At 37.0% G+C, this 27,119-nt stretch overlaps 3 protein-coding genes across 3 annotated transcripts; all 3 read left to right on the forward strand.

Moving 5' to 3' along the window:
* Positions 1 to 3,898: 3,898 nt before the first annotated feature.
* Positions 3,899 to 15,445, forward strand: LOC118797754 (polymeric immunoglobulin receptor-like). Its single transcript, XM_036557018.1, has 7 exons — positions 3,899 to 4,015; positions 4,101 to 4,424; positions 8,056 to 8,394; positions 10,049 to 10,165; positions 10,375 to 10,482; positions 12,102 to 12,154; positions 15,215 to 15,445. Exons 1-7 carry the CDS (start codon positions 3,976 to 3,978, stop codon positions 15,443 to 15,445), a joined length of 1,212 nt encoding a protein of 403 aa, XP_036412911.1. The 5' UTR covers positions 3,899 to 3,975.
* Positions 15,446 to 19,600: 4,155 nt separating this feature from the next.
* On the forward strand, positions 19,601 to 20,128 carry LOC118797755 (CMRF35-like molecule 8). Its single transcript, XM_036557019.1, has 2 exons — positions 19,601 to 19,711; positions 19,797 to 20,128. The coding sequence occupies exons 1-2, from the start codon at positions 19,672 to 19,674 to the stop codon at positions 20,126 to 20,128; spliced, it is 372 nt and encodes a 123-aa protein (XP_036412912.1). The 5' UTR covers positions 19,601 to 19,671.
* A 1,103-nt stretch (positions 20,129 to 21,231) lies between these two features.
* Positions 21,232 to 25,831, forward strand: LOC118797756 (CMRF35-like molecule 8). Its single transcript, XM_036557021.1, has 5 exons — positions 21,232 to 21,342; positions 21,428 to 21,751; positions 24,848 to 24,916; positions 25,014 to 25,037; positions 25,827 to 25,831. Exons 1-5 carry the CDS (start codon positions 21,303 to 21,305, stop codon positions 25,829 to 25,831), a joined length of 462 nt encoding a protein of 153 aa, XP_036412914.1. The 5' UTR covers positions 21,232 to 21,302.
* Positions 25,832 to 27,119: the final 1,288 nt, after the last annotated feature.

The raw sequence follows: 27,119 nt of genomic DNA on the forward strand, positions 1-27,119 counted from the left end.
AAATAATACAAAATATGGATTAATATTAGTTTGTGTGTGTGTTGCAGGTCCTGTGGTGTACTCCTCTGTCAGTGTTGGTATTGTGTTGTTAACCATTAGTCTGGTTACAACATTCTACTACAAAATAAAACCCAAAGGTAAAACATGTTTCACAATACAAGACTGTGCTGAAATATTCCTGGTGCAGAAACACTGGAAAAGTGAAAAATTGTGTTGTTACTAACTCACAAAAAATGTTACAATTATATAATCTCAGCTGCCCTATTCATTTCCCAATAGGTCGAGAAACAGAGACACGATATTCCGGACAGGTGTTCCACAGTTTGGACACCACTGCTAACCAACCAGATTTACTTTACCAAAGTCTGGACACCACCACTAACCAATCAGATTCTATCTACCAGAGTCTGGACACCACCACTAATCAATCAGATTCAGTCTACCAGAGTCTGGACACCACCACTAATCAATCAGATTCAGTCTACCAGAGTCTGAACCCACCACTAACCAGTCCGATTCAGTCAACCAGAGTCTGAACCCACCACTAACCAGTCAGATTCAGTCAGATTCAGTTTACTTCTAACCTGTGAGATTCACTGTGCTGGTGGGTTGTACTCTAATGCATTCTACCAGAGTCCAAATTCTTTTAGCAGCCAATCAGATGCAGTCTACCAGACTCCTCCATTAACCTATTAACCAACTACCAGAGTCTGAACAGCACCACTAACCAATCAGATTCAGTCGACCAGACTCTACTACTACCCAGTCAGATTCAGTCTACCAGAGTCTGAACACCACAACTACCTAATGTCTGAATCCTACCATTAGCCAATCAGATTCAGTCTACCAACTTGAGTTTGAACCTCACTATAGTTTAACTGAACTCAGTCTGTCACAGTCTCTGAAGAACTAAAGGTTAAATATCAGGATGCAGTTTGGAAATCTTATGAAAAAATATATCTAGAATATAAATGTGGTGTAGAACAAATGGTGTCAGTGTTTTTCATTCAACAACTGTTTTAATGCTTTTAGCTTTTGTATTAATTCTCTTTAAGCATGTTTGAAAAGTTGTCATATTTTCTGATATTACTGTACTAAAATACATATATACTTTTAACAACCTGCAAGGTATTTTTCTTTGCTTTTAAAGTTTATTTCACATTGTGTGCCAAAATATGGCTGCAGTGCACCATGATTTATTAAGGCTATATATGTGTCTATTAAATCAAGTCCATTCATTCAATATGAAAATTATTCCATATGTTTGATCATTTAATGTATTAAATAAAAAGACAAATAAATTTACTGAGAATATCGCATTTGTATTATATAATTTGGTTATTTGGTTGTGCACTTTTTCACAAATAACAAATAATAAAATGATTAAAAAAAACTTGTGTGATTGCAATTAGATATGACTTAATTTATCCTCTAGATGGCAGTATGCTATTTAAAATAACATTGCCACCAATGTTCCTTTTGCCCAATGTCAAAGAAGAACCACTTTTGGTTCCCTAAAGAACATTTAAATGGATGGGTCTTATGAACCAAATATGATGCGCAAGTGTGAAAAAAATATCCTTATGTTTATTGTCCAGTTTAGTCCAATGTGGCTGCAGGTTTTTGTTCCAATCATTCAGGAGTTTCACATGTTCAATCAATTAGTCCCTTCAAACAATTGATCTAGTGTGCTCCTGCTTTTTAGAATGAAAACCTACAGACACATCTGCCTTTGCAGATAACACTGGACACCCTCGCTGTACATAATGTAAAGTAGTGGTCACCAACTCTCCTCCTAGATAACTACTTTCCTTCAGAGTTTAGTTCCAACCTTCATCTAAAATGCTGCCTCCACCAGATCCAACCTATCAAGACCCTCTGAAGAAGTTAATTATCTGGAGCAGGTGAGGCAGGTTGTGGTTGGAACTAAATTCTGCAGGGAGGTAGATTGCCAGGACCAGGGTTGGTGACCACTGATGCAAAGGTCCTGACCAATCAGATTCAGTCTACCATAGTCTGGACACCTCAACTTACCCATCAGATTCAGTCTACCAGAGTCTAAACCCACCACTAACTAATCAGATTCAGTCTACCAGAGTCTAGACACCACCACTAACCAATTAGATTCAGTCTACCAGAGTCTGAACACTACCACTAACCAATCAGATTCCGTCTACCAGAGTCTCATGTTAGAAATATCGTAAAATAGAGATTCTAACACATTATGATGATACATAAAGTGTCATAAATGGAAAACAACATCTTTAAAGAAATAAAATAAGATGCAGATTTCTCTAAGAGCAGTGTTCAGTCATACTGCAACTTTGTTCCTCAGTTACTCACACTGTGCGCTAGATGGCAGTAGAGGCCTTCTGACACAGTAGAGAATCGTTGACATGAACATGCAAATATGCATCCATTCACTGATAGACTGCTTGCAAAATGTAACTCAGAGTGGCACTAATACACTTTAGTAATGTTAACCCCTTAAAATCCCAGGCTCAGTACATATTAAGGCTTTTTATTCAGTAACTACAAGGCATTTCAGTGCAAACAGGCTGAGCTATTCTTAGGTTATAAAGGTGTGGGTCCCACTTGTCTCTAATAACTGTGTAGTTACATGTGAACAACATATGCAACAACAACATAACTACTAATGATTTAGTTACTGTTACAGATGGATTACAGAAGGACACCTTATGTAATTACACATGTGTATGTTAATATTTGTAACAGCCTATTTTCTCTAATGTAATTACACAAGGGTAATAACGTAAATGTAATTACATTTTTAATCAGACTGAAACAGCAGTTGTTTTCGGAAGTCTTTTCCAACAGTAAAAGGAAGTTTGTAATAACTTACATTAAGATGTTACTCACACTGTATCTGCTAGCCTTCCTAACTTTTAGCTAGCATTTATGTTGCTAGTGCTGTGACACTGTAACCAGTTTTAGCTTTAAACCAGACTGTAATGTGACAGAACAGCAGACGTCCCCTTATATTAACATGCAATTTTTATAACATTAATTAAATGTGTTGCATTTCCCCCAAAGTAATGTCTACATTACCACTGGATTATTACACAGTACCTACATAACAACTACACAGGAACTGTCCACTTATTTTAAAGTGTAACTATAACGCTACACTACAGGAAAGTTCCTGTGTAGTTGTTATATGGGTACAGTGTAAGTACAGAATTGTATTAATCAATGTGATGTGATTAGATTACATTGTTATAACACAGTTATTCCACAGTAATCATGCAAAACATAAATGTAATGTTATGTAAAACATACTTCCTTTTACTGCTGGAAAAGACTTCTGATCTGTAGTGTATCAAAAAGATAAACTTGTGTAATTACATGGGGCACAACTGAAGTTTATACATGTTTAATTACACAGGCTGTACTTCTGTAATCCACTTGTAACATTGAGTAAATCATCAGTAGTTACATTGTTGTTGTATATGTTATTCATGTGTAACTACACAGTTATTGGAGACACAATGTAAAGTGGGCCTGCTTATTATTTAGCAACTACAGGGAGTTCAGTGCAAAATGGCTAAGCTATTCTTAGGTTACAGGAAGTGTGTAATATAGCTTTGGGCCTGCCGGTGGGCCCTGGCCATTTAAGAGGTTAAATACTGATGGAGATTCTGCACCAGGCCAAAACCTGACAAAAGAAACACAAAAGTGCATCAACACAACTCAACACCTCCATTAATTTACATTTACTGCAATGAGTTTCTTTGAATACACTTGAAAGTGTTTCAGTTGTGACTTTGCTCATACACGTTTCACACATCCACATGCAGAGAGGTTCTCAGCTCTCTCTTTCTCAACAGAAGAAGGGGAAGTGAGCATGACCTCAGTTTCTATTTAAGATGCAGTTGTAGAAACAGTCAAACAGAGACAGGCTGTAAGTTTCACAAGCTCTGATATCTGAGTTGGTGTGGATCTGAAAGACTCAGAATGAAGATCCTCCTCATCTTCACCCTCTTCTTGATTTCAGGTAAGGAGATGCTCTTCTAAATAATCATCACTATCAGCAGAGTCAAATGAAGCCTTTACTTTACTTTAGATTTGTCCTCTTTTAGTAGGTGGAGGAGAATCAGAGACAGTGAGAGGATATTCAGGAGGAGGAGTCCTCATCAAGTGCACATATAAGACAACATACACATCAAACTCAAAATATTTCTGTAAGGGTTCGTGGTCAAACTGTGCTGACCAGATCAAGACAGGAGATAAAAATAAGTGGATAAATACAGGAAGATTCTCACTGTTTCATAACACCAGCACTGCAGAGTTCTGGGTGTTGATCAGAGAGCTCACTGTAGAGGATTCTGGACTGTACCAGTGTGGAGTTGATAAAAGTTTGAACTTTGATGTCAACACACCAGTGGAACTGAATGTAAAGGAAGGTGAGTCTTTCCCACCACTGCACCTGTTTATTATCCTAAACCTCCAGCATCATTAACATCAGTTACAGTGAGGGTGAATGTACAAACTGTCATAAAGATCAAACATCAGGAACTGTGTTGTCAAAGTGCTTGTCTATGTAGCTCTATTAAGAACATGTCTACTCATTATATCAGTGTTATGATGGGGTCTCTCTCTTCAGAGATTCCGCTCCAGTCCTGCTTGTCTGACTTCTGCAATGTAAATGCATTTGTATTATTTCTCATATTTGACCAAGATTGTGTGGTTAAGAAGTCATGTGCATACAGTCATATGCATAAGCATAAGTGAAAATAAGTGAACACATCCTCTACACACAACACACTTCTGCACATTTAGCTGAATTTGAACTGTATTTTTTGTTGAACTCAGCAAATAAACAGAAATTGTGCACTAAAAATTGCAAATATATATATATATATATAATATATATATATATATATATATATATATATATAATGGGAAGCCAAACAGGAATATTTAATGAACATTGATATATATGGAATGAACATTGATATATATACAATGAACATTGATATATATGGAATGAACTTTGATATACATACAATGAACATTGATATATATGGAATGAACATTGATATATATATGTATATATATATATATATATATATATATATATATATATATATATAATGAACATTGATATATATACAATGAACTTTGATATATATGGAATGAACTTTGATATATATGGAATGAACATTGATATATATTGAATGAAAGTCGCTGTTGAAAGGTTGAGAATGGCCAAGAAAAACTGTACATCAATAAATGGGCATTAACAAACTCCAGGTGGAGCTTAAAGGAAGGGAATTCTGATAAAGTGACCGGTATCTATACACATTGATCCTGTGGACAGAGTGACCTGAGAGTGGCTGATATATGATGTGAAGACACAGATGGATGGAGTTTCAATATATACATAATTTGACATGGTGCAGAAGAAGAGTCAGATGAGGCCATAACTTCTGTTTGAAAAATGCTCTTTTATTGAGAGCAAGGGAAAACAGTGCCACTTGAAAAGCAACTGAAAACTGAGGAAGGTCACTCCTAGCCCTGCTCTTTCTTCTGAGGGTCACCAAACACAAACACACTCTCCCTAACTCTGAGCTGGACACAAAATAACAGAGTAAACACATACGCACACTCTAACTGAGGAGCAACAACATAGCAACATTAAATAACAATGTAAACAGTCTGTTTGGGTGGGGGGGGGAGTGCAAGGCTACAACACACACAACCCCAAAAGTCCCTCTCTGTCCAAACAAAACATTTTATGAATTATATTATTCATTTTTTCATCTCAATGTTCGATCCATGTACATCAATGTTCAATATATATACATTTTCATTCAATATATATCAATGTTCATTCCATATATATCAATGTTCATTGTATATATATCAAAGTTCATTACATATATATCAAATTTCATTCCATATATATCAAAATTCATTCCATATATATCAAAGTTCATTGTATATATATCAAAGTTCATTCCATATATATCAATGTTCATTCCATATATATCAATGTTCATTGTATATATATCAAAGTTCATTCCATATATATCAAAGTTCATTGTATATATATCAAAGTTCATTCCATATATATCAAAGTTCATTCCATATATATCAATGTTCATTCCATATATATCAAAGTTCATTGTATATATATCAACGTTCATTCCATATATATCAATGTTCGTTCCATATATATCAATCTTTGTTCTACTGAGATATATATGGAATGAACATTGATATATATGGAATGAACATTGATATATATTGAATGAACATTGATATATATGGAATGAACATTGATATATATGGAATGAATTTTGATATATATTGAATGAAATTTGATATATATTGAATGAAAATTTATATATATTGAATGAACCTTGATGTATATGGATCGAACATTGAGATGAAATATAAAAAGAACATATAAAAAAAAAAATAGAATTCATAAAATGTTTTGTTTGGACAGAGAGGGACTTTTGGGGTTGTGTGTGTTGTAGCCTTGCACCTCCCCCCCACACCCCCACCCCCCCAAACAGACTGTTTACATTGTTATTTAATGTTGCTATGTTGTTGCTCCTCAGTTAGAGTGTGCGTATGTGTTTACTCTGTTATTTTGTGTCCAGCTCAGAGTTAGGGAGAGTGTGTTTGTGTTTGGTGACCCTCAGAAGAAAGAGCAGGGCTAGGAGTGACCTTCCTCAATTTTCAGTTGCTTTTCAAGTGCCATTGTTTCCCTTGCTCTCAATAAAAGAGCATTTTTCAAACAGAAGTTATGGCCTCATCTGACTCTTCTTCTGCACCATGTCAAATTATGTATATATTGAAACTCCACCCATCTGTGTCTTCACATCATATATCAGCCACTCTCAGGTCACTCTGTCCACAGGATCAATGTGTATAGATACTGGTCACTTTATCAGAATTCCCTTCCTTTAAGCTCCACCTGGAGTTTGTTAATGCCCATTTATTGATGTACAGTTTTTCTTGGCCATCCTCAACCCTTCAACAGTGACTTTCATTCCATATATATCAATGTTCATTGTATATATATCAAAGTTCATTACATATATATCAAAGTTCATTGTATATATATCAATGTTCATTGTATATATATATATCAAAGTTCATTCCATAAATATCAATGTTCATTGTATATATATCAAAGTTCATTGTATATATATCAAAGTTCATTCCATATATATCAATGTTCATTATATATATATCAAAGTTCATTCCATATATATCAATGTTCATTCCATATATATCAAAGTTCATTGTATATATATCAAAGTTCATTCCATATATATCAATGTTTATTGTATATATATCAACGTTCATTCCATATATATCAATGTTCATTAAATATTTCCTGTTTGGCTTGCCATAATATATGTATATATATATATATATATATATATATATATATATATATATATTTTATCATATTTTAGTTTGTTCCCTGTAGAGGATGTGTTAACTCATTTACACTTAAATCAACACAAACATCATTTGACCGGGGTGTTCAAATTTTTGTAACAATAGTACAACTGCTGGTTAGGAAATAGAGAGATCTTGACTTAGCAGTTTCCTCACTTCTCTCAGTCCTCAGTTCTTTGTTTTATGTAGTCTCCAGAACTGAATGTCTATGTACTGACATGTTTAGCCTCTTTGTGAAAAATTACAATATGGACTACAGTTATGTGAGCCTGTAATGCACATCTATACACATGAACACTATCTGTTCTTCTTCATAAGGCTCATTTGAACATGCTTCTAGCGATGGGTTGTGGCCTTTAGAGAAATGACTGAACATGCAGGGAAAGGAATCATAATGAAGAGTCAATTTGTGGATGAATACAAACTCAAACATTTCAGTCAGAGTAAATTAGTGGCATTTTTTATTAAAGAGAAATAGATTTACAAAAAAAGATTCTGAATCATTTCACTGCTCCATGAGTTTAATAAGTTATGGGATTACATGATTTGACAGGACTCTATTGTATTAATAGGTAATGTATATATTTTCATCTGATTGTTTATGATTGACAGATCAAAACTACGAGAAGAACATCAGTGTGATTGGCCATGTAGGAGGAAGTGTAAACATCAGCTGCAAATACCCACAATCCCACAGCAGTGACCCCAAGTTTCTCTGTAGGAGAGTGGACACTGCTGGCTGTAAATATAAAACATCCGTTAAAGAGAGCAGAAGATGGATAAATGAGGGAAATCTGTATCTACATGATGATGGAAAGCAGATCTTCACTGTGATCATGAACAATCTGACTGAGGGAGACTCTGGTGAATACTGGTGTGGAGCTGAATCAGACTGGACATCTGACCATGGGTACAAGATTTATATCACACAGATCAACCTCAGAGTTACTGGTGAGTAGATCTCATATTGAAGTATTATATGCAGAACTTTATAATTTAAGATCCTTTCAGTGATTTACAGAGAGTCTGAAGTCCAGCCAATGTCCATTATATATTTTAAAGAGGACCAAATCACATGGCTGTAACTTTAGCAGCTCAGAAGATTGTTAAGATGTGTGATTGAAATGGTGCAGCTGGTATTCAAACCCCTTTATCTGTGGTCTTATTTAAGGCTGAACAGAAATAGTCTAGATTTTTTTTAGTAGTGTAACCACTAGAGTGAAAATGATTCACATAAGCACAAATACTCTGATCCATGTGACTCAAGAAATATTAATAGTTCTAAATTAAGGAAGTGAGGAAAGTTGTGGGGAAGTATTAAGCATTTTTAGGCAAAACTGGAAATTCCAGTCATTTTCATCTGCTTGGTTCAGTGTTTGCAAACACACCTGGTACTTTCAAATGTCTGTAAATCAAAAATGCTTTCAACTGTGGAAGAAAAACACATGAACCATATTGTGTTGAAGTGTTTATAATAGTATGCATTCTGACACAGACACAAAAATATGGGGTGCACTGACCACTTTTACAACTTTTACCCTTCCTATAATGATACTTGATCCTAAAGCATCTCCCGATTCTGATCCAGCTGCCTGTGAAGTCTGATATGTACACCATTCCACTGCTTAAATATTGTATTTCCTTGTAATTTCCTTGTAAAGCTGCTTTGTGACAACACCTGTTGTAAAAAGTGCTATATAAATAAACTTACTTACTTACTATTTTGCTAAAACAGTGTCCTGTGTCACAGATAAACATATTAAGCTTGAACTGATAGCATGTACTGATTGGATAACTTTGAATTTGAATGGTTTCAGAGATATGAAACTTGTTTGTCCTCTTTGATATGAATTGATCTGTGAAATTTGATGTATTGAAATCTTTGCTGGTGATGTCACTCCTTGAAATACTGGCTTTACAGATTTTATGATGAGTATTTTTACTACTGCTTGTCTCAAGCGTGAAATAATCTCACACCACTGATGTGTTCCTGCTCACTTCATTTCAGCTCCATCTACTGGTCAGAAACTGCTTCATAGTATCAGTATTCTCTACACTGTATTTAAGTGGCAGTAACAAGGCAATACTGTTGTGGTATCAGTACAACGCTACAAAAATATACCCATTTTTGGATGACACTTTATAACACATTTCTTTATTAAACCACCCACTCACCATCAATAGCTATGAACAAATCATTAGTTTATCAGAATTTGAAAATGTACAAATGTGTATGAATGACAGTTCATGTAGTTGTTGATGTATTCATGTATATATACATTATATTTTCCTCTACACTTACAACATATTCGTTCACTAAAAATAATGAGTTTGGCTTTTTAAATGGCTGAAGTTAAAACTGAAAACTGAGAATTTTTGCCCCTGCTTGTCACAAGCATAAAATAATCCCAACTGGCAACAAGCTGCTTGCTTCAGTTAAACTCCATTTAGTGTGGTGAAAAACTACTTTGTGGTGTCAGTGGTCTCTATTGCTGAATACTGTTTTTAAAAGCCAGTAATTGGGCCAAACTAATACAATATCAGTGCAACACTACAAAAAAAGTCTAAATGTGTAAGCTTTAAACATCTTTATCTCCATTACTAGGAAAAGAAACGATATCATCTTCATCACCATCAAGTAGGATTCCAGAGAGCTCAAAATCAAACACACCTTCATCTAAACCCTCTGGAAACTCCTCATTAGAGACAAATGCATCAAAAGGTACAACATACATTCATGTTACATCTCCTGGTTCACTTCAATCAGTAATAATATCATGTACACAGGGTAGTGTTTATTTGAAACATCATTTATTTACTTTAATTCCAGATGTTCTACCACAGTTATCAACACACCAGTTCACTGACCTCAAAACTAACTACACCCTCAAATTCTACATTCTAATTATGATTCTGTTTCTCCATTACCAGGGTTTCCATCTTCCTCTGTGATTGCTGTTGTGTCTGTGATTCTGGTGCTGCTTCTGATTGGACTCTTATTCTTCATAGTCATTCTTAGAAAGAGAGGCAAGACTCAAGGCAAGGCACAACCACCCACATACACAGGCTACCACAAATACCAAAGCTATAATACCATGATACAATCTTTCTAAAGACAGTTCCACACACAATATTTGTCTTAAAATCAAGCTATATTTCTGTGTGGAATGCACTAAAAATTTCTACTACTGAAAATTTTCAGTCCAACAAAAAGGACAAGGGGAAAAAAATGACCAAAAATAAGAAAGATTAATTTGGCCCACACTGAAATGTCAAAATCTAACACTTTACTAATGATTTTAAAGGTAATTAAAGTGAAAGATATTGATTAAGAAGGCCACTTTCACCCTCCTCCACCAGTGAGAGCAGACACATTCAAACAGCTTGAGCAGCAGCAGATCAAAAGTGAACTATATAAAACTATTTCACAGTTTGTAAAGGAACTTTTGTAAAGCAGATTCTAATCTCTCTTCATACTGAGGGTCAAGAGCAGATACAACACTCAAGAACCCACCTACATGTTTAGTACCACTTAAAACACAACATCCCACTCGATATGCAGACTACAAGAATACAGCAAAATAAAACATATCAGTTCACTGATCACAAAACAACGGAAACAGAAAGTCCCTGTGAGCATGATGATGCCAACTGTACATTCAGTTAATAAAATGACTTACGATTAAAAAGTTCATAAACAAGAGCCAACATGCAAAGTATAACTAAAAATAATAGAATTCATTCATTATTCATCATTTGGATGGCACTGGATTTTGTGGCACATACTGTAGCCTATGTGCTTTTAGCATGTTTACTTTATTTCTTGCTTTTTGTCTGTTTATTTATTTATTTATTTATTTATTCCTGAATATGTCTCTAATTTTGGGTTGGCCATAAATTTTCATTGTGATGCATTACAGGTATGTTTTGCTGGTACTGTGTCATACTTTAACAGTATTCACATACTACATGAAACTCTTTTATTTAGTTTTTCATGACATGGGCCCTTTAAGATAAGGAAACAGAACAAAACAAGTGATGTCCGGTTTTTAGTTTAGAGTAGCAGCACTCAGGTATCATGGGTTCATTGACTTCATTATCTGATACTGGGATATAATTTCAAAATACTACATTGTGACACTCGTTTGTGATTAGTATGAACAGACCTTAAGCTCACATGCATAGTCATTCAATTACACGCTGACATTAATTCAGTATACTAAATTCATCAAACCATTTGCAGCATTATTCAATGCTCAGCAAAGACAGTTCCAGTACTATGATGCTGAACTGACTTATGAAACTCCCTACAGTCAGTGGTCATATTATTGGTTTTCTAAGACATTTCCCTGTGCCAAAATGTTCAGCTGATTTAAACTGCAGGTAAGTGAGCGTACACATTCAGAAGCGAGATGAAAAAGTTCACTAGGCCTCAGTAGGCTAACAGGGATGGACAGGTGCTGCCCTCTGCTGGCTATAAAAACACATGAATCCGGAGAGCTGGAGTTATAACAGACTGTAAACACTTTGTTGTATCAGTCACACTTCTTGTTTATCTTTAATTATCAAGTAATTCCATATATTATTTAATAATGAAAAATACATTTTTATTTCTTAATTTATCACTGATTTAATGTTATGGAATTCTATCTCCTCAGTTTCCGTCTCAACCCAAGGCCAGCCCCTCAGAGATTTCTCAAACAACCACAAGGTGAGGCAAGATTGTATTTTAGAGCAGGTTCTCATTAGAACAGGTCCAAATAAAATACTTAATAATGAATCAACAAAGTGAAATATTGACCTACCTCCATTGCACAAGACATAGCGAAAAAGCATTATTTTCATATTTTGTACCAGACATGATGTTTTATTCACTTCAAACAAAATTCACTTATTATTATTATTATTATTATTATTATTATTATTAGTAGTAGTAGTAGTAATATTTTTAGTAGTAAAAGTAATAGTAGTACTATTATTAGTAGTAGTAGTACTAGTATTAGTACAGTATGGTTCTTTAATCAATGCTTAAGAATTTTTTAACTTATTCTAATACTAGTTACTAACCGATTCTGAACCACTGTGGTCTGCTTATGTTTCTTTAATTAAAACTTATACTTACTTACCTATACTTACTTACTTGTACTTACCTATCTATACTTATTTACTAATATCAATGCATCAGATTATTCTTTACAAGTAGTAATTACATGAAAAATAGAAGTTAGAGGTTGCAAATTATTGATACAAGTGCTTTATCAGTACTAACCTTAACCCAAAATAAAAACCTGTACTGTCTATAAACTCTGTTGAATAGTAAATGATTATATATGTATTACTTTTATGTGTGGGAAGCTGCCAAAAATTGCCTAAGAGCCACCCTAAACCTTAACCCTCATTAAGAGTGCAACAATTCATCAATATGCATGAATAAAATTTTTATTTGCTCCCTTTGCCTCCTGGTTTCCAAATCCCACCGTTCCCTTCACCAGCAGGCATGAAGTGGTTACAGTATTTGGTAAATGGGGAAACAGCCCTCCAAATGAGACAGAGCACAACAGAAACAAAAAGACTTCTCAGTTCATCGTCCACCATCAAGACTTTCAATTCATCTTCCACTAAATTCAGTTCATAAACTGAACAACAGTTGTAGCACAGTGGGCTGATTACTCGACTTCACTCACTCAGATTTTATCCTCTAAACTGGATATCAAACCCATGTTATAGTTGCAAATCAGTTGTAGTCTTCTCACTAAGCCAATGTAAGCTTTGGTGCTAACAAAGTAGTGGAATAAGACTAGCTAAGCTACAGGCTCCTCCCATAATAACAGATTCCCAGATATATGTTTTTTATATAGCTGTGGAATACAAATTTGACACATCTTAATTTTGTTTAAGCTAACAAACACTTCAAATAAGTAAGGTACCTTAGCAGAAAACAAGTTTCCTGTCACCATACCGCAACCCCCTCATTAGCATATTTTTAGCACATTGCACCATGACAGATTCAAGCCTAACCAAGAGTTACAAAACTAAGCTGTTATACAGCATCACACAGTTTTCAGATGTACTGAGAATTTTCAAAGGAAAAATGAGGACTCTGAGCTATGGGTACTATTTGATACAAACGTCTCCCTACACTCTCAGAAAAAAAAGTATGAAACTGTCACTGGGGCAGTTCCCCTCTTGTCACTGGGGTGGGACCCTGAATAGTACACCTCGGTACCTTTAGTCAGGGAACATAATTGTACGATAATATCGACTCCACACACCCCGTCCCATCCCCAGACTTTTATTTTATTGTTCTGTTTGTAAACATTAGGTTATGAAAAGATACAGATATGTACTTTTCCACTAAGAAAAACTTATTTAAGGTTCACAATTGGACCCTTAAAACCACTGTTGTACTTTTGATGGTACATTTACATTGTTTGTACATTGATGAATAAAAAAATGTACCTTTATTTCTAACAGTGTATATAATCGTAATAAACCATCCAAGAGGAGATAAACCTTTTAAAAGACAGTGCAGGGGCTTAGATGTTTAGACAGTTAGACAATTAGACATGTAGTTACCCCTGTGGTTCAAGACTGGTTACTAAATTGTTTTAATTGAATAAAAATAGTGGTTAATTAAGGTGAGCGTAATTACTGAAAAGCTAGTGAAAGTTGATAACTTATTGTTTAGTTAATAGAGACTTGTCTTATTTAAGGAACCACATTGTAAAGCAGTAGATCTTAAACTAGCCACTAGAAGGTCCACACTGGGAGCTAGTTGTAAAGGCCCAGCCTTTGCCGCCGGCCGCCAGCAGAGGGCAAAAGCACAGGGAACTCCAAATCCCAGAAGCCCTTGGGCTGATGAGGCCCAACCTGGCACACCTGTGGACTCCTCTACTTAAGGCCGTGGCAAACAGCAGCACTTTGTCGCACTTTTGTAGAGGGGTGACTGATACGGTGCTTAGCCCAGGTGGGTATTTAAATGAAAAGGAAAGGAAAAAGGAAAGAAGGCTGGAAAAAACAAAAGACAGAATTTGCCCCAAAACTAGCCCAAAAAGAAGGCTTAAACAAGGAACGACTCCAAGCCATACAAAAGTGTTTGCTCCACAAAGAGCAAACAGGCAAAACATAAGGCTGACCTTCCTCTCAAAATCACAGAGGAAGTGTCTTTTGTTTTCTGACTTTTTTTTTTATTTCACTTTTTCTACCTCAGCCTTTGTTTAGCATGCTGCTTTCAGCGTCCCCTTTGTTTGCCTTTTCTCCTGCGTATTATTTCCCATTCATTGAGGTGTTTTTGCCATTTTCGCCTGTGCTTCCCAGTGATGCAGCGATAACTCCTCAGACCACCAATCAGTACATCGGCTCTGAACCTGAACCGCAACGTGCACAATCATCATGTTCACACTCCATCACCTCATTAAATTCATTTAAGACCCTTTCCTCACAGGTTTTCTTCTCTGCACTGGGTCCGCCTCCCTGCCATCCCGTAACACTAGTGGAGTTTTAACAATGTGTATGTTTAATTTCTATTCTCAGGTTCCCACTGCTGACTAGACTATGACCAGATCAAAGACACCAGAAACTGTCTGATGCTGGAGTTTCCACAGTCTACTCTACTGCTGATTTTCCTACAAACATCTCAGAACCTTCTCAGACTGTTTATGATAATGTCCAGTTACCCACAAACCCCTCAGAACTTACTCAAACTGTTTATGATAATGTCCAGTTACTTTCACGCTGTGATTTCTCAAATCCTGTTTATTTTCCTGCTCAGTTAAGATCAAACTCTCCTGATCCAGACATCTACTCCACAGCTGAGTTACCCACAATTCTCTGTGATTCCTCAGTTAATGTCACTCAGCCTTCAGCTGGAAAATCTGCTGAAGGTCCAACATATACAACAGTGAATTTCAGCAAGAAAGCAAATAGTTCTACTGATGCTGTTACCACGGCAACCATCAACAAGGAGAATGACTCATGCAACTATGCTACAGTCAAGCGTTAGTGGAAGTGGCTAGATTAGCATGCTACACTTTTATTCTCATCATTTTCTATTAAGAACAGACTGTATAATGTTTCCTTTTAGGCAAAGAATATGTTATTCTGGAAATATGGTATTTTCTTAATTTGTATTGATTAATATGGTAGGTGATTTACATGAACTAAGTTGATGCTTCTCTCATGCAGCAAGCAACGGCTAATTTCACAACTATATACAAACTCTTTGCTTAGTTTGGTACAGCCATTAAAATGTTGGCACATACTTCTGTGTTTTGCAGTCTGTTGATTTTCTAAGTGAACATAAGTTAATTAACACATCCTCATTTTAGTGCATAATTTCTATTTAAATTTTTTTTTCAAAAAAATACAAACCTCACTGCCATTACGAGTGATTAAGTGTAGATTCGTAGGTAAAAATGTCAATTATATCCATTCAGAATCAAATCCACAACACAAAGTGAGCAAAAAGTCAAGGGGTCCGAATGTATTTACAAAAGTATTCAGTATACCCTTTAATCAATACTTCATAGAAAGTGCTTTTGGCAGCAGATAAAGTTTCCTGGAAACATCTATACAAGCTGTGCACATCTGGATTTGTGCAGTTCTTCATGGTAGATCCTCTCAAGTTCGATCAGATTGGACGCGAGCATCCATGGACTGCCGTCTTCAGGTCTCTCCTCATATGTTTGATGGGGTTTAAGTCCAGTCTTTTGGCAAGGACATTCAGAGACTTCCCTCAAAGCCACTCCAGTGTTGTTTTGGCTATATGCTTTGGGTCACTATCCTGTTGAAAGATAAACTGTCACCCCAGTCTGAGTTTGCATGCACTTTGGAGGAGGTTTTCTTCAAGGACGTTCCTGTATTCATCCATGCTTCAATTTTTATGAGTCTCCTTGGTCCTACCACTGAGAAGCATCCCCATAGCATGATGCTGCCACCACCATGTTTCACTGTAGGCATGATTTTAATGTAGTGCTTGCTGTTCTGCCCAACAAGTTCTATTTCCATCACATCAGACCAGAGAATCTTTTTCCTCATGTTGCCAGAGCCCTTAAATGCTGTTTAACAAACTCCTTTTACTCAACAGTGGCTTCCGTCTTGCCACACTGCCACAAAGGCCTGATGTATAGAGTGCTGCAGAGGTGGTTGTCCATACAACAGGTTATCCCATCTATATGCAAGACTTTAGGAGTTGTTTTAGAGTGACCACTTGGTTCTATCTTAAATTCTTGACCAAGGCCCTTCTTGCCTGGGTGCCCAGTTTGGCTGAAGGGCCAACTAGGAAGGTTGTGACATGCTTCCTTTATTTCAAAATTACTGAGGCCAGTGTGGTCCTCGAAACATGCAAAGTGTCTTGCTGTGATCTATGCCTTGCCACCATTTGATTGCGGAGATCCACAGACAGTTACTTGCACTTCATGGCTTGGTTTTTGTCCTGACAATGCAATGTAAACTTATAGACCCCACTGTGTCCCTTTCCAAACCGAGTCTGATCAATTCAAATTGCAACAAGTGGGCTCCAAATGAGTTCTAGACACCTCTCAAGGATAATTCAAGCAAAGGGTATCCATCTGATGAAAATTGAGTGGCACAGCAAAGGGTCTGAGTACTTTTGATTTCTTTTTAATTTTTAGAAACTGAAGCTTTACTTTTACTTTATCAAAATTAAAATCACAAGACAAAATGTGCAAAAAGTTAAGGAGTCTGAATACTTTATATCCACTATACATATATATAATGGATATAAAATATGTGTGTGTATATATATATATATATGTGTGTGTGTGTGTGTATATATATATACACGTGTGTGTGTGTGTGTGTATGTGTGTGTGTATGTGTGTGTGTGTATATATATATATATATATAATCAGTAAATAAAATACATCACCTGCAATATTCCTTGCTGCATGAACACGTACATACACTATATTGCCAAAAGTATTCGCTCATCTGCCTTCACACGCGTATGAACTTCAGTGACATCCCATTCTTAATCCATAGGGTTTAATATGATGTCGGCCCACTCTTTGCTGCTATAACAGCTTCGACTCTTCTGGGAAGGCTTTCCACAAGGTTTATGAGTGTGTTTATGGGAATTTTTGACCATTCTTCCAGAAGCACATTTGTGAGGTCAGACACTGATGTTGGACGAGAAGGCCTGGCTTGCAGTCTCCGCTCTAATTCATCCAAAGGTGTTCTATCGGGTTGAGGTCAGGACTAGTCAAGGCCAGTCAAGTTCTTCCACACCAAACTCGCTCATCCATGTCTTTATGGACCTTGCTTTGTGCACTGGTGCGCAGTCATGTTGGAACAGGAAGGGGCCAAACTCCCCAAACTGTTCCCACAAATTTGGGAGCACGAAAATTGTGCAAAATCTCTTGGCCTGCTGAAGCATTAAGAGTTCCTTTTACTGGAACTAAGGGGCCGAGCCCAACTCCTGAAAAACAACCCCACACCATAATCCCCCCTCCACCAAACTTTACACAATGCAGTCTGACAAGTACTGTTCTCTTGGCAACCACCAAACCCAGACTCGTCCATCAAATTGCCAGACGGAGAAGCGTGATTCGTCACTTCAGAGAACACATCTCCACTGCTCTAGAGTCCAGTGGCGGCACTTTACACCACTGCATTTGACGCTTTGCATTGTGCTTGGTGATGTAAGGCTTGGATGCAGCTACTTGGCCATGGAAACCCATTCCATGAAGCTCTCTATGCTGTTCTTGAGCTAATCTGAAGGCCACATGAAGTTTGGAGGTCTGTAGCGATTGACTCTGCAGAAAGTTGGCGACCTCTGCGCACTATGCGCCTCAGCATCCGCTGACCCCACTCTGTCATTTTACGTGGCCGACCACTTCGTGGCTGAGTTGCTGTCGTTCCCAATCGCTTCCACTTTGTTATAATACCACTGACAGTTGACTGTGGAATATTTAGTAGTGAGGAAATTTCACGACTGGACTTGTTGCACAGGTGGCATCCTATCACGGTACCACGCTGGAGTTCACTGAGCTCCTGAGAGCGACCCATTCTTTCACAAATGTTTGTAGAAGCAGTCTGCATGCCTAGGTGCTTGGTTTTATACACCTGTGGCCATGGAAGTGATTGGAACCTGAATTCAATAATTGGGATGGGTGAGTGAATACTTTTGGCAATATAGTGTACATGCCAGTCTCTAATAGAGCTATAAATACAGTGCTTGCAAGTAAAGTAAATAAAATAGTAATACCAAAAAGTAACACTTTATTTTGTGTGGTCTTTTTTAAATTAAATGGACACTCAACAGACTCTCTGTAACATGTAAAAAACATATGAGCGTTAGGATTAGGTTTTGGCTTGAGGATAAGGTTAGGATTAGGATTAGGGCCAGGGTTCAGGTTAGGGTTAGGATTAGGTTTTGGGTTCAGGTTAAGTTAGGGTTAGGGCCAGGATGTGGATTAGGATTAGGTTTTGGGTTGAGGTTAGGGTTAGGGCCAAGATGTGGGTTAGGATTAGGTTTTAGGTTGAGGTTAGGGTTAGTATTAGGTTTTGGGTTCAGGTTAGGTTTAGGGCCAGGATGTGGGTTAGGATTAGGTTTTGGCTTGAGGTTAAGGTTAGGGTTAGGATTAGGTTTTGTCTTGAGATTAAGGTTAGGGTGAGGGTTAGGTGTTGGGTAAGGTTGGTAAGGTTAGGTTTTGCGTAGTGGAAGTAACATATTTACAATACATCTACTTAATGTAAGTAATGTATTAACAGAACATCAAGATATTTACTTCAGTGTATTCAGATGCTGCACTGCTATGTCACTGATATTGTTGATGTGTTACTGATAATCTGTTAAGAGTTTATTAATCATCTCCAAAGGACCACAAAGTGTTACCAAAAATATTGTAACAGTAATAGTGGCACACCGAAACCATGTTCTACAATACACACTGTGACTGGTTAAAGGCTGTAAATAAAAAAGAAAATCAATGAATAGATAAACAAATAAGTAAATATTATTCACCCACACAGTTTATTCACATTAGCATTTTCTATGTACCATTAAACTTTGTTCACATTTCACATTTCACAACTTCTTTCCGAGAAGTTCACAGCCCGCTCACCCTCAGGGTCAGAAAGGGAAGTGGGCATGGCACAGTTTCTGATTAAGATGCAGTTAAAAGGAGGTGGGGTGTAAGTTTCAGTACCTCGGATATACAAGACATTTCTTGTAAGTTGGTTTTGATCTGCAAGCCTGAATTCAGAATGAAGATCCTCCTCATCTTCACCCTCTTCCTGATTTCAGGTAAGGAGATGCTCCTCTAAATAATCATCACTATCAGCAGAGTCAAATGAAGCCTTTACTCAGATGGACATGTGTCCTCTTTTAGTAGGTGGAGGAGAATCAGAGAGAGTGACCGGATATTCAGGAGGAGGAGTCCTCATCAACTGCACATACAAGACAAACTTCACAGTAAACCCAAAATATCTCTGTAAGGGTCCATGGTCAAACTGTACTGACCAAATCAAGACAGGAGTTAAAAATAAGTGGATAAATAGAGGAAGATTCTCACTGTTTGATGACACCAGCGCTGCAGTGTTCATGGTGAATATAAGTGAGCTCACTGTGGAGGACTCTGGGACGTACCACTGTGGAGTTGATATATTTTTGGACTTTGACGTCTACACAACAGTGGAGTTGAATGTACAGGGAGGTGAGTAACTCACCACTGCACTTGTTTATTATTCTGGACTTAATATCTATTCTGAAATGGCACTCACTCATGCTGTGTGATGCCATGGTGTTATCTGTGTATTTCTTCCTTGTGGAAGAGGCAAGAATGTGTAGAGACAGCCATGCTCTCAATGTGGGGAACACAGACTTTTTAATAAACCAACCCAACAACTCATGAAGGCAGGAAGGTTGAAAGGCCCACTGAAAGCTCCAACAAAGCCCATAGATGATTTCACATGTGCAGAGAACACATTAGAAAAATGAAAATAAGTACTGCCTCTTACAGAGGATGAACAGTTTAATTTGCTAAACATTTGGCTAGCTAGCTTGTTTTGCTTTTTAACTGTACAATGTTAGCAATGCTGCAGCATGCAGCATTTCCTCTTTGGAAACAAGTTTTACGGAAATCTTTTTACAAATATCAGAATTAGTTACTCTACTCAATAAAATACAACTCCATTTCCAAAAAAGTTGCAACGCTGTAAATAAATACGAACCAAATGCAATGATGTGCAAATCATTTAAACCCTGTATTTCATTGAAAATAGTACAAAGACAACATATCAAATGTTGAACCTGAGAAATTTTATTGTTTTTTGAAAGATATATGCCCATTTTGAATTTGATGCCAACAACACGTTCCAAAAAAGTTGGACAGGGGCAACAAAAGGCTGGTAAAGTTGTGTAATGCTATTCAGATGCTGCACTGCTATGTCACTGATATTGTTGATGTGTTACTGATAATCTGTTAAGAGTTTATTAATCATCTCCAAAGGACCACAAAGTGTTACCAAAAATATTGTAACAGTAATAGTGGCACACCGAAACCATGTTCTACAATACACACTGTGACTGGTTAAAGGCTGTAAATAAAAAAGAAAATCAATGAATAGATAAACAAATAAGTAAATATTATTCACCCACACAGTTTATTCACATTAGCATTTTCTATGTACCATTAAACTTTGTTCACATTTCACATTTCACAACTTCTTTCCGAGAAGTTCACAGCCCGCTCACCCTCAGGGTCAGAAAGGGAAGTGGGCATGGCACAGTTTCTGATTAAGATGCAGTTAAAAGGAGGTGGGGTGTAAGTTTCAGTACCTCGGATATACAAGACATTTCTTGTAAGTTGGTTTTGATCTGCAAGCCTGAATTCAGAATGAAGATCCTCCTCATCTTCACCCTCTTCCTGATTTCAGGTAAGGAGATGCTCCTCTAAATAATCATCACTATCAGCAGAGTCAAATGAAGCCTTTACTCAGATGGACATGTGTCCTCTTTTAGTAGGTGGAGGAGAATCAGAGAGAGTGACCGGATATTCAGGAGGAGGAGTCCTCATCAACTGCACATACAAGACAAACTTCACAGTAAACCCAAAATATCTCTGTAAGGGTCCATGGTCAAACTGTACTGACCAAATCAAGACAGGAGTTAAAAATAAGTGGATAAATAGAGGAAGATTCTCACTGTTTGATGACACCAGCGCTGCAGTGTTCATGGTGAATATAAGTGAGCTCACTGTGGAGGACTCTGGGACGTACCACTGTGGAGTTGATATATTTTTGGACTTTGACGTCTACACAACAGTGGAGTTGAATGTACAGGGAGGTGAGTAACTCACCACTGCACTTGTTTATTATTCTGGACTTAATATCTATTCTGAAATGGCACTCACTCATGCTGTGTGATGCCATGGTGTTATCTGTGTATTTCTTCCTTGTGGAAGAGGCAAGAATGTGTAGAGACAGCCATGCTCTCAATGTGGGGAACACAGACTTTTTAATAAACCAACCCAACAACTCATGAAGGCAGGAAGGTTGAAAGGCCCACTGAAAGCTCCAACAAAGCCCATAGATGATTTCACATGTGCAGAGAACACATTAGAAAAATGAAAATAAGTACTGCCTCTTACAGAGGATGAACAGTTTAATTTGCTAAACATTTGGCTAGCTAGCTTGTTTTGCTTTTTAACTGTACAATGTTAGCAATGCTGCAGCATGCAGCATTTCCTCTTTGGAAACAAGTTTTACGGAAATCTTTTTACAAATATCAGAATTAGTTACTCTACTCAATAAAATACAACTCCATTTCCAAAAAAGTTGCAACGCTGTAAATAAATACGAACCAAATGCAATGATGTGCAAATCATTTAAACCCTGTATTTCATTGAAAATAGTACAAAGACAACATATCAAATGTTGAACCTGAGAAATTTTATTGTTTTTTGAAAGATATATGCCCATTTTGAATTTGATGCCAACAACACGTTCCAAAAAAGTTGGGACAGGGGCAACAAAAGGCTGGTAAAGTTGTGTAATGCTAAAAAAAAACACCTGGTGGTTAATTGGCAACAGGTCAGTAACATGATTGGGTATAAAAGAGCATCTCAGACTTTAAGAAGTAAAGATGAGGAGGGGTTTACCACTCTGTGAAAGACTGCACGAGCAAATAGTGCAACAATTCAAGAATAATGTTTCTCAATGTAAAATAGCAAAGAACTTTTGCTTTTCATTATCTGCAGTACATATCATAAAGATTCAGAGAATCTGGAGAAATCTCTGTATGTAAGGGACAAGGCCAAAAAATAGTATTTGCTGGCCATGATCTTTGGGCTCTCAGGCAGCACTGCATTAAAACCAGACATGATCCTGCAGTGGAAATCACTGCATGGGCTCAGAAACACTTCTGAGAACCACTGTCTGTGAAAACAATTCGTCGCTGCATCCAGAAATGCAAGTTAAAACTCAAACACAAAGAAGAAACCGTATATAAGCAGGATTCAGAAATGCTGCCACCTTCTCTGGGCCCAAGCTCATTTAAAATGGACTGAGGGGAAGTGGAGAAGCGTCCTGTGGTCTGACAAATCAACATTTGAAATTCTTTTTGTAAATCATGGATACTGTGTCCTCCAGGCTAAAGGCCACTCAGCTTATTATCAGCAGACAGTTCAAAAGCCAGTATTAATGATGGTATAGGGGTGCATTAGTGTGCATGGTATGGGTGACTTGCACATCTGTGAAGGCACCATTAATGTTGAACGATAAGTACATGTTTTGGCAACATTTGCTGCTGTCCAGATGATGTCTTTTTCAGGGAAGGCCTTGTTTATTTCAGCAAGACAATATTAAACCACATTCTGCACGTATTGCAACAGCATGGCTCTGCAGTAAAAGAGTCTAGGTGGTAAACTGGCCTGCCTGCTGTCCAGACCTGTCACCACTGATAACATTTGGCACATAATGAAATAAAAAAAATACCACAAAGGATACCCTGAACTTTTGAACAGCTAAAATCCTGTATCAAGCAAGAATGGGAAAACATTTCACTTTCAAAACTATAGCAGTGTCTCCTCAGGTCCCAAATGCTTACAGAGTGTTGGTAAAAGAAGAGGTGATGAAACACTGTGGTAAACATGACCCCGTTCCAACTTTTTTGGAATATGTTGTTGGCACAAAATTCAAAATGGCCACATATTTAAAAAAAAACAAACAAAAAAAAAACAATAAAATTTCTCAGTTTCAACATTTGACATGTGGTCTGTAGTATTTTTCTTTAAAAATATGGTTTTTAATGATTTGCATATCATTGCATTCTATTTTTATTTACATTTTGGACAGCGTGCCAACTTTTTTTGGAAATGGGGTTGTATAATTCATAAAAGAGCACAACACGTTTTCACTCTTTTTGATTGCAACTGTCTGATTGTTTCAAGCTCGGTAGACCTACCAGGAAATCTATATGTAGTACAAAATGTTTAACTTCTACTTCATTTGGGAGTTAAAGAATTTGTGTTTTTGTTAAGGTTTTATATATTTTTTCTGTTTTTAACAGCTAATTTGAGTGTATTCTTCTTAGTGTTTTGTGCAACATGCAGGAAAATTAGTTCCTCATCTATTCTAATTCAATCATATTCAAATACTGCCTCTGGAATGCACTGCCGTGCTACATGTGCAACGTATGTGAAAGCTCTGACTTGTTAACATGGGCACCAAAATCCAGAAAACAAAATGTTGTGTACGTGTGAAACAGGCTTTGTTCTTGTAAATGTACTCTGGACTAGAGAGCTGCATGGAAATGGGAATAAAAATATGGGAACAAAATTTTTATCCCAACAGGGATACTTTCAATTTTTATCTCTTTTTTGCCAACACTTCTCATTTGCATATATTTAGAATGTTAAGCTTTAACTGTGGTTAGATGGGCCCGAGGGACACCTTATGGCTAAATGTAGACTAAATGTTGTTTTCTCCTCATTTCAAAAGCGAAAAGGAACTTTCAAATGCCAAGTTTACCTTTGTCTGTGTAGTAAACTTCAACCATAAGCTGAACACAGACAGCAGAATGAGCCTATGTGTGTTTATAGATGAGTCATTTTATTTGGTGTGTAGATGCTAATAGGGGAAAATCTGAATGGTGAGATGATGTGGGCACATGTATATAATTGTATATAATGTGGGAATGAGGTGAATCATGTGGGAATGGTGTTATAGATGTCAGGGACAGAATTACATCTTCATGCAGCTCTCTGGATGTTAAAAGACCTAGAGGAATTTGGGGGCAGGTTTTTGTGGGATTGTAAACTGTATTTGGCCGATTTTGCTGCTATTCACCACCAAATGGACTAGCCCCAGATGTGCATTCTCATTACAAGATCACATCTGGCAATGAGACTAGTCAAAATAAAGTTCTTGACTTTATGTGCAGGAGTCCAAGCTAGGCAATCACCCACATGGCCACGTCATCTGGGTCCATCAACATCTGCATCTCCAGCAGGTGATTCTCCCTCTGATCCACTAAACTCCACAACAACATTTCTACCAACATTATGAAGACATTTTGATCTGTGGTTCTTCATGTGTGTGTGGTGCAGGTCTGGCTGTGTACTCCGCTATCGGTGCTGGTTTATTTTTGTTAACCGCTGCTCTGATTACAGCAATTTACTGCAAAATAAAAGGCAAAGGTAAAACACAATGTCACACCTGCCTTTGCTCACACTCAGCGTGAATTATTTTCGGGTTGACAAAATAAATTGCATGATTATTCTAGTTAATACACAGTTTATTCATTACATCTGCGGCCATGCCAACAGAGATTGTGATCCCCTCAATAATGAGTCTCTGGCTTGCATCTGCACCTAACTAGACACATGAGAGTATTTAAATGGCATACATGATCATACTCATTGCAAAGTCGTGTTTAGTTATATCCTGCAATTCTACACCTAGTTTTAATGACAGTGAGGCTGACAAAACCTTGTGAAATGTTTCAGGCTTGAACCTGATTGGGCTGGAAAAGAATTCAAAGCTTTGGGGCAGCATAGTGACATCTAGTGGTTAGCAGACATTATAGAAGCCATAATCTTGAGACTGTGGATGAAGCACATGCATGTGTCAATTATTTGTGCATATGAACACTGTACATTAATTTATATGTGTTAATAATAAGGTCATTCAAACCTGTGCAGTGTGAAGCCAAAGCAAAAAAGTGTCACTGCCCATGTACTTAAACAGCACTACATTCATTTTCTGTTCCACTGCTTGTTTGCCAACAGGTTCAGAAACAATAACAAGATCTTCCAAAGAGGTGGGTACAAACCGTAATATGTGTTATGTACAAAGCATAACAACTATGATTTTATTCGATATATTTATCACATTCATTTTACCCTTTTTGCTTGTTTCAGACTAATGGGAATTCTGAACATGATCCAGCTTGGTTTACGCTTAAAACAAAAGAAAACACCAATGAACAATATGCAGTCTACCAGGGTCTAAATCCCAAACCCAACCCATCAGATTCAGTCTACCAGAGTCTAAACCCCAAAGGCAAACTATCAGATTCAGTCTACCAGAGTCTAAACCCCAACACCAGCCAAACAGATTCAGTCTACCAGAGTCTAAACCCCAACACAAACCAATCAGATTCATTCTACAAGAGACTAAACCCCAACACAGACGAATCTGATTAAGTTTACCAAAGACTTAACCCCAACACCAACCAATCAGATTCAGTGAACCGAATCCTAAACCCCAACACCAGCCAATCAGATTCAGTCTACCAGAGTATGAACCCCAACACCAACCAAACAGATTCCATCCACTGGAGACTAAACCCCAACAACAACCAGAAAATCAACAAAGGATTTTTTGCATACAACCATCCAACTCCTGTTTGGGCAGATGCATGATCTTGACTATGCTCTAGATTTTCTCCCAGGTTCCCTTGTTTTCTCAGTCTCCAGAGCTTTGTTTTATATAGTTTATATGTCTTTAGTTTCGAGTGGCTATGAACTGACATGTTTAGCCTCTTTCTGAACAATTAGAAAATGGACAGTTCTTGGTAAGCCTGTAATATACACTATACATCTTATGTTTCCTTCTTCAAAATGTCACTGTCGAGACAAAACCTTAAATCTTCAAAATTGTAATTTTATAGTAGAAAAAAGGCTTTTAAAAGATTTTTTCAATCAAAGTTATTTGAATTAAACTTTTCATGTTGACATGTGGCTTCTTCTTTGCATGCTACAGCTTTAACTTGCATTTGTGGATTGCATGGTGAACTGTGATTTCTGGAAGTGTTCCTGAGCCCATGCAGTGTTTTCCAGTACAGAGTCATGCCTGTTTTTAATGCAGTGCAGCCTGAGGGCCTGAAGATTACTTTTCCAGCCTTTTGTTGCCCCTGTCCAAACTTTTTTGAGATGCATTCCTGCCATCAAGTTCTAAATGAGTTCTACTGTGAATAAAATATGGGTCTATGAGATTTGCAAATAATTGCATTCTGTTTTTATTTACATTTATTTACATTTTACACAGCATCCCAACTTTTTTGGAATTTTAGTCCAAAGAACGCACACACACACATATGTATATATGCAAGTGTGTGTGTGTTTGTGCTGTTTGGATTAAAACAGCCTTAGTTTCCATATCTTGTTTGGACTCTCAATTGAACAATATGTAGTTTTTGTACTACATTAAAC

This window comes from Colossoma macropomum, unplaced genomic scaffold, assembly GCF_904425465.1.
Source record: "Colossoma macropomum unplaced genomic scaffold, Colossoma_macropomum, whole genome shotgun sequence".
Classification (NCBI taxonomy): domain Eukaryota; kingdom Metazoa; phylum Chordata; class Actinopteri; order Characiformes; family Serrasalmidae; genus Colossoma; species Colossoma macropomum.

Coding starts and splice junctions, on each gene's coding strand:
- LOC118797754 (XM_036557018.1), top strand. CDS start 3,976: ATGAAGATCCTCCTCATCTTCACCCTCTTCTTGATTTCAG. Junction 10,166..10,374: donor AGAGACAAATGCATCAAAAG/GTACAACATACA, acceptor CTCCATTACCAG/GGTTTCCATCTTCCTCTGTG. Junction 12,155..15,214: donor ATTTCTCAAACAACCACAAG/GTGAGGCAAGAT, acceptor TTTCCTGCTCAG/TTAAGATCAAACTCTCCTGA.
- LOC118797755 (XM_036557019.1), top strand. CDS start 19,672: ATGAAGATCCTCCTCATCTTCACCCTCTTCCTGATTTCAG. Junction 19,712..19,796: donor CACCCTCTTCCTGATTTCAG/GTAAGGAGATGC, acceptor GTCCTCTTTTAG/TAGGTGGAGGAGAATCAGAG.
- LOC118797756 (XM_036557021.1), top strand. CDS start 21,303: ATGAAGATCCTCCTCATCTTCACCCTCTTCCTGATTTCAG. Junction 21,343..21,427: donor CACCCTCTTCCTGATTTCAG/GTAAGGAGATGC, acceptor GTCCTCTTTTAG/TAGGTGGAGGAGAATCAGAG. Junction 24,917..25,013: donor AACATCTGCATCTCCAGCAG/GTGATTCTCCCT, acceptor TGTGTGGTGCAG/GTCTGGCTGTGTACTCCGCT.